Source organism: Bubalus kerabau, chromosome 23 (genome assembly GCF_029407905.1).
Source record: "Bubalus kerabau isolate K-KA32 ecotype Philippines breed swamp buffalo chromosome 23, PCC_UOA_SB_1v2, whole genome shotgun sequence".
Classification (NCBI taxonomy): Eukaryota; Metazoa; Chordata; class Mammalia; order Artiodactyla; family Bovidae; genus Bubalus; species Bubalus kerabau.
Window position 1 is genome coordinate 2,365,903 of NC_073646.1, and position 16,433 is coordinate 2,382,335.

General features: G+C 39.6%; 1 protein-coding gene across 5 annotated transcripts in view; it reads right to left on the bottom strand.

The window, feature by feature from the left end:
* The window catches only part of MEIOB (meiosis specific with OB-fold), a 43,755-nt gene that overhangs the window by 6,260 nt on the left and 21,062 nt on the right, over positions 1 to 16,433 (bottom strand). For 2 of the 5 annotated variants that reach the window (XR_008707610.1, XR_008707611.1), the window contains exons 7-13: positions 15,916 to 16,016; positions 14,979 to 15,031; positions 14,795 to 14,890; positions 11,136 to 11,237; positions 7,046 to 7,199; positions 4,695 to 4,878; positions 412 to 1,409 (exon numbers count right to left, since the gene is read on the bottom strand). Coding sequence is in view for 1 of the 5 variants with exons in the window: in XM_055562171.1 (XP_055418146.1) it covers positions 4,735 to 4,753; positions 7,046 to 7,199; positions 11,136 to 11,237; positions 14,795 to 14,890; positions 14,979 to 15,031; positions 15,916 to 16,016 (525 nt within the window). In the remaining 4 variants the exon portion in view is untranslated. Of the gene's footprint in view, positions 1 to 411; positions 1,410 to 4,694; positions 4,879 to 7,045; positions 7,200 to 11,135; positions 11,238 to 14,794; positions 14,891 to 14,978; positions 15,032 to 15,915; positions 16,017 to 16,433 lie in introns of those variants that run through there. The other 3 variants (XR_008707612.1, XM_055562171.1, XR_008707613.1) reach the window with 3 other exon arrangements.

Sequence of the window (16,433 nt, forward strand, 5' to 3'; positions counted from 1 at the left end):
TGGCCCAGGTGTTGGCACTCTGGGGCATGCTGCTAGAGGTCAGGGCCCTAGCAGGCCTGGCACAGCAGCTCTGGACACACTGTTTGGGCCAAGCATTCTCACCCCACACAGCTCTCTTTCCTGCCTTCCTTCCCTCCCTGTCCACCTTCACAGTCACCCTGATAAACACACTCACCCCCTCCCCACAGGGGAAAGGAAAGAAGCCCTTCATCAAGCACACTTGATATCTGCATACCTATGGCCACGTCCTTCATTACTTCATTTATCACCACAATTTGGGCACACTGGGGGTCAACTCATATCCCTCCCCCATGGTCTTACATGGTAAAAGCCAGAGAAAACCCTACAACAAAATAAGTTTATCTCCCAACACCAGAACACCAGACTTACAAAGGAATTTCATATACTTACTTTTTCTTTATATCACTCCTGCGGTGGGTGGTAGGTGGTGATCTTTAAATCACCAGACTCAAATTACGTTGGCTAAACCTCCCACACCTTGGATCAACGCTGACCGTGGTGACGGGTCTGTGCCTCGAAGTAAGAGACCAGTGACTGGAGATGGTGTGGGCTGAGTAGAGTGCTCTGGGGCTGCTTCAAAGGCAGCTGGAGTGGGGCCGTGTCCAGCCAAAGCCAAGAAGTCTCCCACGCCTGCAAGTTCCCAGGACTCAGCACCGCTCATGAAACTTCTGAAGCTGATCTCCTCCCAGTTGATTCAGACCCACAGGTGTCAAGCCTGAGTCAGCAAGCCTTCACAAGCTTTGGCTAGCTCTGATGTGTCATCAGAGAAGGCAACAGATTAGAAAAGCTCTACAGCATGTAAAGCAGCTGCACAGCATTGCCCGTGGATGTCTGCTGTCCCCACCTGGCACAGGGAGAACGTGCCATACACGCCCATCGACTCCAGCCAAGTGGTCTGAGACAGGGCCAAGGCATTTGTGGAGGTTCTGATCTTTCTCCAAGAAGACAAGACAGAGGGGAAAGGGATTTAAGAAAATAAATCATTGTGTTTGTAGGAGAGTAAACTTGTTTATTAATTCATGCAACCATTTTCCAGCTTGGGAAGAGAGAGGGCCAAGCCAATAGAAAAAGGCTTCTAAGAAATGAGCTTAAAAAAGAGGGAGATTTTAGGATTCACCTGGAGTCAACTCTAGGGGGCAACAGAATGACAATTTACAGGAACATTCTCACCACATTTGAACAAGATACAAGTATATCTGTAATTTTCAAACTCATTTCCCACTTTTAAGGTGGTTAAAATGCGTATTCTTTTCCCGAGTTTAAAACTGTATCTAGTTTTGAACATTTCCTTGTCCAGACAAGTTCCTACTTGCCTCAATAGGATCTGCAAGCTTACATGAAAGCACACTCACTCTCAGTCCACCCCTTGCTCTGTGCGATATAAAAAACTGCAAGAAGAAAAAAGAGAGAGTTTTTAAAATCACCTGGTATATAAAACTGAAAACCAATGACCACAAACAGAGAACATCAATGAGTTTTGTTTAATATGTGAACAAAAACTTCAATTAAAGTTGTAAGACAATGGAAAGAGTTCCAGTCTCAGGTAGAGTTGGGAGAAAAATTATGGATCTGGTTTCTGACAGTGATTTTGTAAGAATCCAGGTCATTTTTTCATGACGTTTCTCTCAGGTAAGAAAGTTGGGATATCAAATCCAACAAGTAGAAAAAGGACTTAAAGTGTGTTCAGACCACCAGCTATGACAGACATGAACACGCAGCAATGACATGGTCTGTTAGAGCAGATCCGATATCATGACACAGTTTATGAATAATGATGTCACACTTATGACAATTAAATTTTTAAATTACACATTCTCATTTATAACAATTGAAATTGTATGAGTCTCATAATCTTGATTACATTTTGTGACACTGTATGTTTTAAAACATTAAAATGAGTAACAGTTTGAAATCCCTCCAAATGAATAATTTTAAGTAGCCATTGTTTTTTATTGAAATATGATTAATATACAAAGTGTCCTATATGGAAATCCTTTGTTTTTAGCTTATTTGCAGAGAAATATAAGTTCTTATTTTTTAATTACATATTCTAACTTTTATAACAATTTAAATTATATTTGTCTCATAATCCTTATTACATTTTGTGATATAATCACTATCTGCTTTAAAACTTTGTTAAATCTGACAATATCTTTTTTTTAAGACATTTATTTATTTATTTGGCTGACTCATATCTTAGTTGCAACATGTGGAATCTTTAGTTACAGCATTCAAACTGTGGCATGTAGGATCCAGTTCCTAGACCAGGGATTGAACCCAGGACCCCTGCTTTGGGAGCACAGAGACCTAGCCACTGGACGACCAGGGAAGTCCCTGACAAGTATCTTTCTAACATATTCCTTGGAAAGGTACAAACTGAGAGCAGTTGTTATATTTGAATCCAGTTTGAAAAATATAAGCAGAGTGTCATGAATTTAAATTTATGAAACTCACAGCAACTGGTACCTGTTATTTGGAAGGAAACCATATAGCCAGGCAGGGATCTGAGTATATTCTGACTTGGGAATAGAGTACAGTATTTGGGACGATCCATGCTCGTGGTGGAAGAGATAGGGTATTCTCAAACCAAGGTCCTAGAAATACTGGTAAGGCCATTGGTGACTCTGGGTGTGCAATCTGTTCAGATATGCTTGAGGCTGCAAGGGCAGGAGCCACTGGGAAATGGGAAAGCCTGCTTCAGAGCTGAGGTGGAGCAGACCCAGAGTTCTCTTTCAGGTTCTCCCTGATCAAAGCTATCTTCATAATAATGTGAAATTGCTGTCTGCCTTTCTTACTTGCATTCTTTCACCAGAGTGCACTGTAGTTTCAAGAGGCTACCAGACATGAGATGATAGCAGTTCTGACTGCTAAAAGACTGTGTGCTCGTGAATACATTTAAAGTTTTCCTCAATGTAAGTTCTAGTACAATAAATATTGACAGGTATAACTCATTTAAGAGCCTGAAAATGTTTTAGAGTGTGAAGAGAAAACATCTGGAATAATATAAATGGTAGCCCTATCTCACCAGTGACTTTGGGCAAGAAGCAACATTTCTTGTCCTATTTTCCTCATTTGCAAAATAAGGGGAGTTTATCCCACTGCCTGTTTTACATCTTTAACACTAAGATCCTGTGCCCTTCCAACACTGAAGTGTTGCTATTGCTACGGGAATCTGCTCTGGTCAGAGTTGTAGGATCACAGCAGATTAGGGGCTTAGAGAATTAACCTCCCCAAGGTCACATGGGCTGAGGAATGGTGGAACTGGGATTCAAACCAAGTCTCTATCACCCCAGCACATAAGTATGTAACTATGCTGTTGAATACGACTCACTGAAGTGAGGATCACTGCCCATGGGGGCAGGGACACCCCGCTCTGACTCTAAAGCCCAGTGTCTAGCCTTGACGTTAACATTAATGGATATTTTCTTTGCTGGTCTTTTTCTTTTGTGTCATTTGTAATTCTTGTGTGTGTGTGTCCACTTAGTCACTTCAGTTGTGTCCAACTCTTTGTGACCCCATGGACTGTAACCTGCCAGGCTCCTCTGTCCATGGGATTCTCCAGGCAAGAATACTAGAGTGGGTTGCCATGCCCTCCTCCAAGGGATCTTCCCAACCCAGGGATAGAACTCGCATCTCCTTTGTCTCCTGAATTGCAGGCAGATTCTTTACTCCTGAGTCACCAGGGAAGCCTTGTAATTCTTTATGCTATATGAAAAAACCTGATTACTTTCACTGTTTCTATGGTAGCCAAACCCTTCTGCACATTTGGGAATTGAACATTATTAAAAATAACAAATTCCCTAATTTACTAGGTCATACTCTGGGATTTTCATATTAATTGAATATATAGAATAGTATTATTTATATTACACTGTATTATTTACATAGAATTATTATAAAGTGCACTAACTTTTAAATAAATTTTGCTTCTTTCCAAAAGAAACTGCCACTTTAATGCTGTTTTCTGTTCATCCGTCATTGCAAGAAACTCATCTACCTGGATTAAAAAAATTAAACATTTCCGAAGAATATATAGATAACTCATTTTGACAATAATGTAAAACTTAAATTTGCTCTAGAGATGAAATTTTATCCATAGTTATTACAGCTCAACTCTCTTGATGGAGGAGACGCGGCCAGACAGGCTCTAAACTGAATCTCTGAAGCCAGCCAGAGGCCAGCACAGAAAGCTGCTCTTGACAAAGTGGACACCACTGAAGTTCAATGGTAAAATTTTGGAGCCGGTTCTAACAATGAAAGTATCAAATGAGACACCAAGCATATAAATTAATCTCTGCTGCTGTGCTCCAGGGCAGACTGATTTTATGCACCTGAGTAGGTGAAATACCACCAAGCCCTCCTCACAGAGGACCCTGCTCAGTGTCTCCAAGTTTTCATTTTTGCCCACTGTTATCTGACTATATAAAATGTCATGTTTACTCTCCCCTGTCACCAAGGACCTCTCCTGTTATTCCTAACAGTTAATGTTAGCTAGGATATTAATATACAGCATGTAATTCTTTATTCATTAAAACAATGTGTGTTTAAGTCAAGATTGATTTTTCCCAGACCTCTATTAAGGAATTAATTTTTATCAAACGTTCACCAAAATAACATATGTTTTGGGAAGAGAATTCAATTTGGAAGTATTTCTAAGTATTTTTATTATTTACCGTGCATCCCAAAGTCTCCTCAGCCACACTTCCTGTGAGACTACAGGAATGAAGGGTACCTGTGTGATCAGTAAGATCGATTAGCATATCAAAGCTGAGAAAAACCGATTTAAATCCTGAAGAATCTTTGTTGCAAGTTGTACAAGTGCTGGATGCTTCATTTACAATGTAACCACAGACAGAACTGAAAAGAAACAAAGACAATGATAAAATGTGAAGGCCCTAAGGGACAGCTCTGATCTCCAGCAGAACTATTACTTAAGACTTTTAGTCTGAGTCAGCACATGAGTTAGTAATTACAGAGTGCTCAGCCCTGAGTAGGACACAAAATATACCCAGGAAATAACAGGGCACAATGCAAAAGGATAACAAACATGCTCTCTATGTGGTCAACCTCACTTGCAGTATTCCTGCTTCTGAAACCGCTATCAGCCAGTCCTTTCAAGGTTCTGCCTCCTACCTTCCCCAAAACTGGGGTTCTTGCCCAGGGTCACCTCCCCACTGGGGCCTCCCTCTCCTGCACCCCAGCCCCATCCCCTCCCTTCTCTGAGCAGACATATAACTTACACTTCAGCACGGACTTACACCCTGTCACATCCTATGTGGTGTTACTGCAGATAGGTCTGCTTATCTCCTGGCTCAGAGTTTGAGGGCAGGAATCATGTCTTGCACCTGGAAAGCTTAGGTTCTGTGAATGCTCACTTGTCCTGCACTAGGTCCTCTGCACATTCACAGAATCACCCAGGGCTGGAGAGGCTCACACCCTAAATGCTGCCAGTAGTGCTAGTGACACACTCCTCTCTTTAAGGGATGAGCTGTGCTGTGCTTAGTCACTCAGCTGTGTCCTCATGGACTGTAGCCCACCAGGCTCCTCTGTCCATAGGGATTCTCCTGGCAAGAATACTGGAGTGGGTTGCCGTTCCCTTTTCCAGGGGATCCTCCCAACCCAGAGATTGAATCAGGTCTCCCACATTGCAGGTGGATTCCATACTGTCTGAGCCAGGGAAATTACATGCTATTCTATATTTTTGAAGCAGGCATTACTTTAGCCAATTTGAATAGGAAGATTAATTCAAAGTCTCAAGGAGAGGGAATGATCTAAAGACACCGCTTTCTTATAAGCCACAGATCATTTTAAAATTAAATATTAGACACTTTTCCTCAGATATCAATATTAAAGATGTAGGGGGAAAAGGGAGGTGATAACTTACAAAAACTTTTTAAAGAGTATTTTTCAAAAAATAAGCACCTGCCTTATACAACAGCCTTTACATTAGGTTTTTCAACTTTAATACCAAATCATACAATGTTTTAGAAATCCATAAGTCAATTTCTTGACTGTTGATACACAAACTTACACATGCAATAAAACTACATGGAATTTAACACACATACACACACACACACTCGATACATGTTAATCTGGGGAAACTGAATAAGATCAGTGAACTTAATTAAGATCATTATTGTCTGTGATGTGGTACTATAGATTTGCAAAATGTTACCATTCCTGGAGGAGGCTTCCCTGGTGGCTCAGCTGGTAAAGAATCCGCCTGCAATGGGGGAGACCTGGGTTCGACCCCTGGGTTGGGAAGATCCCCTGGAGAAGGGAACCCACTCCAGTATTCTGGCCTGGAGAATACCATGGACTGTATAGTCCATGGAGTCACAAAGAGTTGGACACAAGTGAGTGACTTTCACTTTCATCCTTGATCATTGGGGGAAACTGGACAAAGTATACAGTTTATTATTTCTTACAGTGCCATAGGAATCTAGAAATATGTCAATAAAAATTTCAATTACAAATCTACAAGGAGAGTTTCACAATAATATTTTAGAGTTTTCTTACCAAGCATTTTTTTTTACCAAGCATTTTTTAGCTAAGGTAATTAAATCTACTTGAGGTTACTTTTCTACGTAAGTAGATACTAACTGACTTAGGAGAGGTTGGAAATCACATTCATCATTCATTTCATTTCATTATCATGAAACAAGTTACTAAAATACTATTATTTTTATTGCTATAGGATGTCACCAAAACAATTTTCAAATTCATTACAAAACAATAGTTTGTCATCCCAGTTAAAAGGTTTTGGCAGTATCATCTATTTTTGGATTGCTAAAACACATTGAAATACATTTTACTTTAAAAGACTATTAGAATCTTTGGGTCTAAATAGTTTGTTAAGGAAACTTTAGTATGTGTTATTTATTTATACATTTCTTTTAAATACATAACCACTACTATGTTAAAGAATAGCTTTAACTTTCATATAGTTTAAAATGTATTACCAATCATTGTTTTTTATTTCTTATAAGAATGAATTTCTAAAAGTAATTTGGTTGCTTACCATCTATTTCGAACTACTTTTGTAGTTTCGTCATCAATGTTCAGTGTAGAAATGTAAGCATAAAGAATTCCGTAGAAAGGTTCAGCTTTTCCTTCATTCTTCAAAGCTTTTACCTTTAATTGTTCAACTGTATAAACATCAACTATTGTATTTACTAAAAAAAAGAAAAAGTCATTACAGTTCTAAGTATATTCTAAGAATTCTAAAGGATTATATCCAAATAGAAAACCTACAGAGCCCAAATGAAAATATGTAGTAGTTTAAGTTCTGTAATAGAAAAATTTATTATATATGATACATTAAAACTTATTATATAAATGGACCTGAAAGTAAAAAAATAAGCAAAATAGAAAAATAATGAGAAATTTCTTTATTAAAATGAATAATTTCTAATCATCAGAAGAGTCCATTAAAAGAATGAAAAGGTAAGCCATAGAGCGGCAGATACTAGCAATCTATAAGAAGATAAAGGACTCATAACCAAAATATCTAAATTGGAATCTTAAAAATCAATTTAAAAAAAGACAGTCAATTCAATTTTCTAAATGCGGAAGAGATTGTATGTATGTATGTATGTATTTTTGGCCCCACTATGCAGCTTGTCAGATCTTAGTTCCTTGACCAGGGACTGAACCTGGGCCAGAACAGTGAAAGCACCGAGTTCCTAACCACTGGGCTGCCAGGGAAAAAGTCCCTGGAAGAGAGTTTAAAAAGCACTTCACAAAAAGAATATAAAGAGAGACAATAAACATACTGGCCTTATTAATCATTAAGTAAATGCAAATTTAACAACAGTAGGATTCCACTAAATATTCACCATTTAAAAGACTAACAGTACAACCATTGGTGAGGATGTAGAGCAGCTCGAACTCCTGAACACTACTGGGAGAAGTATAAATTGGTGCAGACATTTTGGAAAACCATTTGGCAGAATCACCTAAAGGTGGACATGCATGACAAAGCAATATTCCTACTGCTGCTGCTGCTGCTGCTAAGTCGCTTCAGTCGTGTCTGACTCTGTGAGGCCCCATAGATGGCAGGCTCCCCATCCCTGGGACTCTCTAGGCAAGAACACTGGAGTGGGTTGCCATGTCCTTCTCCAATGCATGAAAGTGAAAAGTGAAAGTGAAGTCTCTCAGTGGTGTCTGACTCTTAGCGACCCCATGGACTGTAGCCCACCAGGCTCCTCCGTCCATGGGATTTTCCAGGCAAGAGTACTGGAGTGGGGTGCCATTGCCTTCTCTGATATTCCTACTAGGAACATGTATATCCAACAACAACAACAGAAAAAACAGACAGAGGTTCACTTAAAGTCACACTCAAAGAGAAAGTAAAAATTTTGTAGAAGGAAACAATAAGAGAAATAAATTGTGATATATTCATATAATGGAATTGCATACATCAACGAAAAATAACACTACACACAGCAGTGTGGATGGCACTCACAGACCTAATGTTGAACAAAGGACATCAGACACAAGAGTGAGGTCCTGTGATACAACTTCACTGTTAAAATTCCAAAATAGGCTAAATTTACCTGTGGTTTCTATGGTGCAATAAGTCAGAATCACATTTGGGCAGGCATGAGGGGTCTTATGGGCACTGGCAATTAACAGGTGCGTACTCTGTGTGATGGTGCATGGTACTGTCCTCTCATTCTTGTCTACTGTTCATATTCTTTGTGATAAGTACGTGCATGCTAAGTCACTTCAGTCGTGCCCGACTCTGTGAGACCCTATGGACTATAGCTTGCCAGGCTCCTCTGTCCATGGGATTCTCCAGGCAAGAATACCGGAGTGAGCTGCCACACCCTCCTCCAGGGGATCTACCCAGCCCAGGGTCTGAACCTGCTTCTCTTGCATCTCCTGCATTGACAGGCAGGTTCTTTACACTTAGCACTACCTGGGAAGCCCATATATGTTATACTTCAACTTAAAGTTATTCTAAGAAAATTTACAAAACTAAGAACTATTAATCTATTAGTCATTTGTTATTTTTCTTAATCTTAGAGGAATCTTACAGGTCCAAACATTACTTAAGTAAGAAAGCTTTTAACAGAAGTTGTCAGTTCTTCAACGCTTTACTACTTTCTTTTCTTTTGTTGCTGTTAAGCACATGAAGTTTTGTTGCTGTTGTTCAGTCGCTAAGTCATGTCTGACTCTTTGTGACCCCATGCACTACAGTACACCAGGCTCCTCTGTCCTTCAGTATCTCCTAGAGTTTGCTCAAATTCATGTCCATTGAGTCGGTGATGCTATCTAACCATCTCATCCTCTGCTGCCCCCTTCTCCTCTTGCCTTCAATCTTTCCCAGTATCAGGGTCTTTTTCAATGAGTCAGCTCTTCACATGAGCACAGATGGCCAAATTATTGGAGCTTCAGCATCAGTCCTTCCAATGAATACTCAGGGTTGATTTCCTTTAGGATTTAGTTATGCAAGCCCCTTCCCCACGACAAGGCTGTGATTCATGAAAGGGACGTGAAATTTAATTTTCTTCAATAAAGGGTCCAGTTATGTGTATCTATTTATCTTACTTTTATGTCTTTATCCTGCTGTCAGTTCATATGCACTGGAAAATGGATTGGAAGATTTTCACAAAATAACTCTTTATTTCTGGGTTTTTGCTGTATTCTGTGTTTACTTTTTAAATATTGAACATTATTTTAACTAAAAATAACAAAAGCTTTTAAGAAAGTATTGATAGTTTTATTCTGAAATATCTAATCAGTTTCAACCTATAAGTTTTTTATGGGAATAATGAGCATTTTAAAAGATACTGCAACTCATTTTTGCCTCTGAGCAAATTTACTGATAGAAGTTTCCACAGTGGAAAAAAAAAAAGTTTCCACAGTGAAATAAAAGAAAGGGAAACTTAAGTACCACTTTTGTGGTTACTTTGATATGAGCCATTGATCAGGAAAATATTCTCCACTCAAATCTGATGGCTCTGAGTAGCCTAGAGAAGACAAGAGTAGACACTGTTGTTCTTGTCCCCGTTTTCAGGTTCAGAGACAGGCAGGGACTGAGTGAGACACAGTGTGGCAAATCCATCTCAAGGCCCAGTGAACACTTTTGGGTTTCCTGGAAGTCTCCGGAAATGGCATTCTCCACAAATGACTGGACATTTAAAAATGCTTCCAAAGTAACAACAGTAGCTTTATTTTAATTCTAATAAATAATACAACTTTAAGCTTATCCCTTCTTGTAGGCAAAAAGATGATAATTATAAACCAGTAGTTTTGTTTTGTTTTTTCTATTAGTGATTGCTATTGAAAGGAAATGTGTTGGGAATTCCCTGGTTGTCCAGTGGTTAGGACTTGGCGATTTCATTGCTAAGGGCCAGGGCTCAATCCCTGATTGGGGAACCCCCACAAGCTGCACTGCACAGGAGAAAACAGAGAGAGAGGATGAAGAAAGGAAGTGTTAAATACCCCCCAGCAATGCATAATAAAGTTCTTCTTTCGCAAGTTAAGGTGATTGCAGAATACTTTTTCCTTGATTAACTGAATTGTTACTCTCTTGAGATGAATTGGGTGTCCTCGATTATGAGAAAGAATTTCACCCCTTAGGATGAAGTTACAGGGGGATCTAAGCCCTCCCTCTGCTTTTCCCCATTCTAAGCATAAGCTACAAATGGCAGCAAACAGCATCCTTTTTAAAGTCAAGCCTCAATCTGGGGTCTGTGAATACATGACATTTTGCACAAAATTCTATATATGGCTACAGCTGCTTTTTTAGGGAGAGGGTCATTAACTCTCATCAGATTGGCAAGAGGTTACACAAATCTCCAAACGTTTTAAACTACCTTTTTAAAGTAGAAGTATAGCAGTTACCAATCCCTAGGTCAGAAAGATCCCCTGAAGGAGGAAATGACAACCCACTCCAGTATTCTTGCCTGGAAAATTCCATGGACAGAGGAGACTGGCGGACTACAGTCCATGGGGTCACAAAGAGTTGGACATGGCTGAGTGACTGAGCATGCACACACATAGCAGTTACATAATGAGAATACAGTGTCTTTTACTAAGTCACTTTATAAACCCAAATTCTGGCCTTTAAAAAATTCAAATAATATTTAAAGGTTACTTACAATTCATGGATTCTTTCAAATAATTGTCAATTTCATCATCCAGAGGATTCATTACTTTATTTTCTCTTATAAAATTCAGAAGGATGTTAGCTTCTGGTGTATCTTAAATTGGAAATGCATAATAAGTAAACTGCAAACTGATCACTTTTTAAATAACTGTGAATGATCCAAAACTATTTTTAATGGTAAAAAGTGAAGACATATAAGAATACCACAAATAGAATATTACAAAGCCATTAACAATGTGATGGGGTTCTCTATTAACACAGAGAGATGTACAGCAGATATCATGAGTTTAAAGAGCAGTTTACAAAACATTTCATACATTTCCTTTGATTTTAAAAAGACATAAGCAAAATTATCTGGAAGAATATATATCAAAGAAATGATTATTTCTTATAAGATGAAGAATTTATAGTTCATCATTGTTTTCTTTTTTATGCTTTTATATATTTTCTGAATTTTGTATGTATTTCTTCTCTCATCAGAAAAAAATTGTTAAGGTTATTTGAAGAGCTTATTCTTCAAATGGGACACGAATGTTCTCTGGGATAGTCAGAAAATGTGCCAGAAGGCATGAATCTGATTTTGAAAAGGCACTGTCTGACTCTGACACCCTTCAACCCCAAGCCCCAACCTCCAACATCTGCTTGTCTTCCAGCCTTCCCCCAACATTCTGCAAGCCATCCTGCCGATGTCAGACCCCCTGACACCCCCGGACAGAGTCAGGGTTTCTTCCTCCTCACCCTGTTGTACCACAAGTCTTATCACTGTTGCTTCTTCCCCAGAACTAGACCAGAATCCCAGACAGGGGGTTTGTCTTTTCATTTCTGTACTTCCAGTGTCTGATATAATGACTATCCTTCCATCCATCTCAGCATCCATCCTCTCAGGTACTTCCTTGTTCCAGAAAGTGTTTAAGTTACCTCACTACTTGGTAAATAAAAGGAATTCACTAAATATTTGTAAATTAATGAGAATCTTGGGGCAGAAACTGGTAGGAAGGGTGGGGTGTGGCACTGCTGTCAAGATCTCTAGAGACAACAGGTCTATCCCAGACTGTCTGTGGGGGGGACAGAAATTCTTCCTTCCACATCTGACCACCAAACCATTTAGAGGTTCTTAATTTCTATGTGGCATGTGTAACCCAGGAAATTAGAAATAAGGCTGATTTTTAAAAGCATATTGAAATTTACACATCCTTATACATATTTTCCTTGTATTTGTCTCCTTAATAATAAGTAAGGCATTTATTCTAATTATGTTGACATTGCTCAAAACACTTGGACATTTCCCCTCTGAATCTGTTTTCAGAGCCAAATGCACAATATCCTTCGAATCTGTCTCTTTAACTTAATCTTGAGGTTTCGAGACAATTAGTATTATCAAGCTCGATAACCTTTTCCATCAAACAATCCCAACTGTCTTTTAGAAATTTTCCCAGACCAAATTTACCCTTAGAGGATGGAGACTCTGTCACTGATGTTATTGAAAGCACTAAAAACAGCCTATTATTATTATTATATTATTAAAAATAAGAAACCATAGTACCCTTCTGAAAAGAAAAAAAAGCCTTGGAGAGTGACAGTACCGTGCTGTGGTAAGAACAGACCACGGCGTGTCACCACCAGTGTAAAAGAAGCCACTGCAGTCCTTTTAGAACTCAGATGATGTCACTGCCTGGCTCCCCTTCCCGCAGAGTAGAAGGCAGCCTGTACAGCCTTCCGATCACCTCCATTTCTTCTCTGACCTCAGCCCCTTCTCCTGCCCTGCCCCTTCAGCTCCAGCCACACTGGCCGCAGAGCCTCTGTATTGGCTGGCTCCTCTGCCCGGTGTGCTCTTTTCTTATGATTAACGCCACTGTACACTCCCTCACCCCGCTCAGATGGCACCCTCTCACTGAGCCTACCTGACCACTCTATGTAAACAAGCAACCTGCCCTACGCACACCATGGCATTCTGGACCCTCCCAACCCTGTTCTCTTTTACTTCTCAATCATTTCAAATTCCAAAATTTGGATGTGTTATCCTAATTGTTCATTCTGTTTCCCCACTGCTAGGATGTGAGCTCCATGAGCAGGAGAGATATCTGTGTTTGGTCACTGGACCCAGAACGGTGCTCAGCACACAGCACATGTGTAGTAGATGAGAGTTCAACAAGAACAAATCAGTGAGTGCCATATCACCTCCCATGATACTGCTTTCAAGGAGACAATATTTCTGCAATAGATGAGCAAGATCTAATTACTGATATTAAAACACAGTCTTGCTATTTTATACCATATCTCATAGTAATTTCACTTCTAACAATTCTGATAATGGTTTGGTCAAAGATATAAAATTGCTTTATAGTTCTCAGTCACTGTTACTGCTTTGTCATGAATCAGTAGAGCGAGCGCATAGTTAAAATGATACTTGCTACATTTATATTCTCTTAAGACTTTTCAATGAAGATCATGGCATCTGGTCCCATCACTTCATGGGAAATAGATGGGGAAACAGTGGAGACAGTGTCAGACTTTATTTTTGGGGGCTCCAAAATCACTGCAGATGGTGATTGAAGCCATGAAATTAAAAGATGCGAAGGAAAGTTATGACCAACCTAGATAGCATATTCAAAAGCAGAGACATTACTTTGCCAACAAAGGTCCATCTCGTCAAGGCTATGGTTTTTCCTGTGGTCATGTATGGATGCGAGAGTTGGACTGTGAAGAAAGCTGAGCGCCAAAGAATTGATGCTTTTGAACTGTGGTGTTGGAGAAGACTCTTGAGAGTCCCTTGGACTGCAAGGAGATCCAACCAGTCCATTCTAAAGGAGATCAGCCCTGGGTGTTCTTTGGAAGGACTGATGCTAAAGCTGAAACTCCAATACTTTGGCCACCTCATGCGAAGAGTTGACTCATTGGAAAAGACTCTGATGCTGGGAGGGATTGGGGGAAGGAGGAAAAGGGGACGACAGAGGATGAGATGACTGGATGGCATCACCGACTCGATGGACGTGAGTTTGAGTGAACTCCGGGAGCTGGTGATGGACAGGGAGGCCTGGTGTGCTGCAATTCATGGGGTCGCAAAGAGTCGGACATGACTGAGCGACTGAATTGAACTGAAGACTTTTGAAGGATTATTCATCCCTGGGACCTCTGTACTCTCCTGGGGTGCTGAGTGGGCCTTTCTCTCTGGGCTACAAGCAACTTCAGGATGCATCAGGGCACCCCCTCCTCTCCCTAGTCCTACTCCCCTCATTTCATACTGGGACAAGCTGTAACCACTTCACAACCACTCACAGTGATGAACTAAGTATCACATGATGATACTACATACATGTTCTCCATGCTCCAGCACTAAGTTATTTGAATGCAGTGAAATCAAATTTATTTTTAAATGGTTAATAATTTAGGTTATCCAGTCAATGGCATTGATCTCTCAAAATTAACACAAGGGATAATGCTTTACAAATGAGTCTGGCTTTTCACATTTCTTTTGTAAATATATCAAAGATATAGTTTACTGTAAGTTTTAAAAGTCATAGAAGGCAGCTTTTCACTTTTAACTCAAATGAAATCCAAGCTTTATTTTCATTCTTAAACACACTATACAAATATTGGAATACATGATATAGTCATTTCCAAAGGGATTAAAATTTTCAGATAGCTTTTTACCTGGATTAGTTGTAATAATGGTTTTTGAGATTACAGTTGCTGTCATGCTGTTCCGAAATTTGTCAAAACTTATCCTTACATCTGCAGCAAATATTACTGTTTGGGGAAAAAGCCATTTTAAAATTATTACACTGGAGAATAAAAAATTACAAATATTGAACACAATCACTGAAGTATGCGATACCTGTTTCTTGTGGCACCCAGCTCTGTGCCAGTAGAATAGATTCACTATTCCAACTGCATGTGTGAAAAAAGAAATGACAAAAATCAAATACATTAGAAAACACTGACAGTGACCATGTTATTTATCAGAAAAAGGATGTCTTAATGGGTGAGGTTAATAATCCCCCATGTGATCCAAGGCACAAGGAAAGGTCTTGGTTTTTCCTGCATTTTTCAGGGCTACTCTGCCTATTTCACAGAAAATTTAACACCCATGGAAATCATTCCTTCAGCACATCCATCTCTAACAACTTCTGCTCCTTCCATTCCCTCTTTTCCTATCACCCAGGTCACTCCACACTAGTTATAACTGAGTAACTACAAGTCTAAAAATTGTGAAGTCACTCTTTCATGCCATTAAGGGACTATCCCCATAATGGATAAACTGCTTGAGGAACCTGATGGATTGAAGGCCTGTTTCAAATTCAATCTTGAGTCTAAACAACACCATAGTATTCCCTGGGATGCTTCAGGGTGTAGCCCTGCCCCACATCTGACACGCTGGGAGCCCCCACAGAACCCAATCTGTGACAAAACTTGCTTCTTCACCATCTTCCCATGGCCTGGCTCCAGAGTACCACCCAATGGATCACAGAAAGTCTGTCTTGTTCTTTATCAATGGGACTTAGTAAATGATCATTTGTTACAAAAGAGTGTGATAGTAAGTAAGTTACTATAGAATCCATCAATGAAATCCCATGCCATCAGAAGATCTCATTTTAAGGTAATCATAGACTATAATGACTGGAAACACAAGAGGAAGGTTTATTTTTAATACCATTTCCTCCTATCATCACTCCTCTCCTGATATGACATCCATCACCTCTTGATGAGATGAAAATGTTCTGACTTGACGATAATAGCACAGATTTCAGTTTGGAACAGATGTGGGGAGTTACCATATCATTGCAAAAGAAGACTCTGTCTCATCGTAGAGTTTGACTTCACACCTCTGGCCTTTTCTTCGGTCTGAAGTTGTAAAGTATTTTGGCTCTCCAACCTTAGAAATGGAAGGAAATGGTTACTCTTCTTCACCTATAGCTGTAGAGGTACTTAAATATTTGTTGATGGAAATACTCAAATGTTTACCTTTTAAACAACAAATTAGAAATATCAAAATAGTGAGACTCACTAATATGTATTTAAAAGTATCTTGTACCTCTGCTGCTGCTGCTGCTAAGTCGCTTCAGTCGTGTCCGACTGTGTGTGACCCCATAGACGGCAGCCCACTAGGCTCTATATTTAAGTTGAAAGGTATGCACATTGATTGAAGAGAGACACAGACATATGTGCTCCAAAGACTGTGGGACCTTTTCAACGTGTCAGAACAAACACTCCATGACAGGCCCCTGGGTGACAGCTGTGTGGACTCACTGAGGGTAGAAGATTCCTTTCAATGTCTGTGTGTCCCCATGGC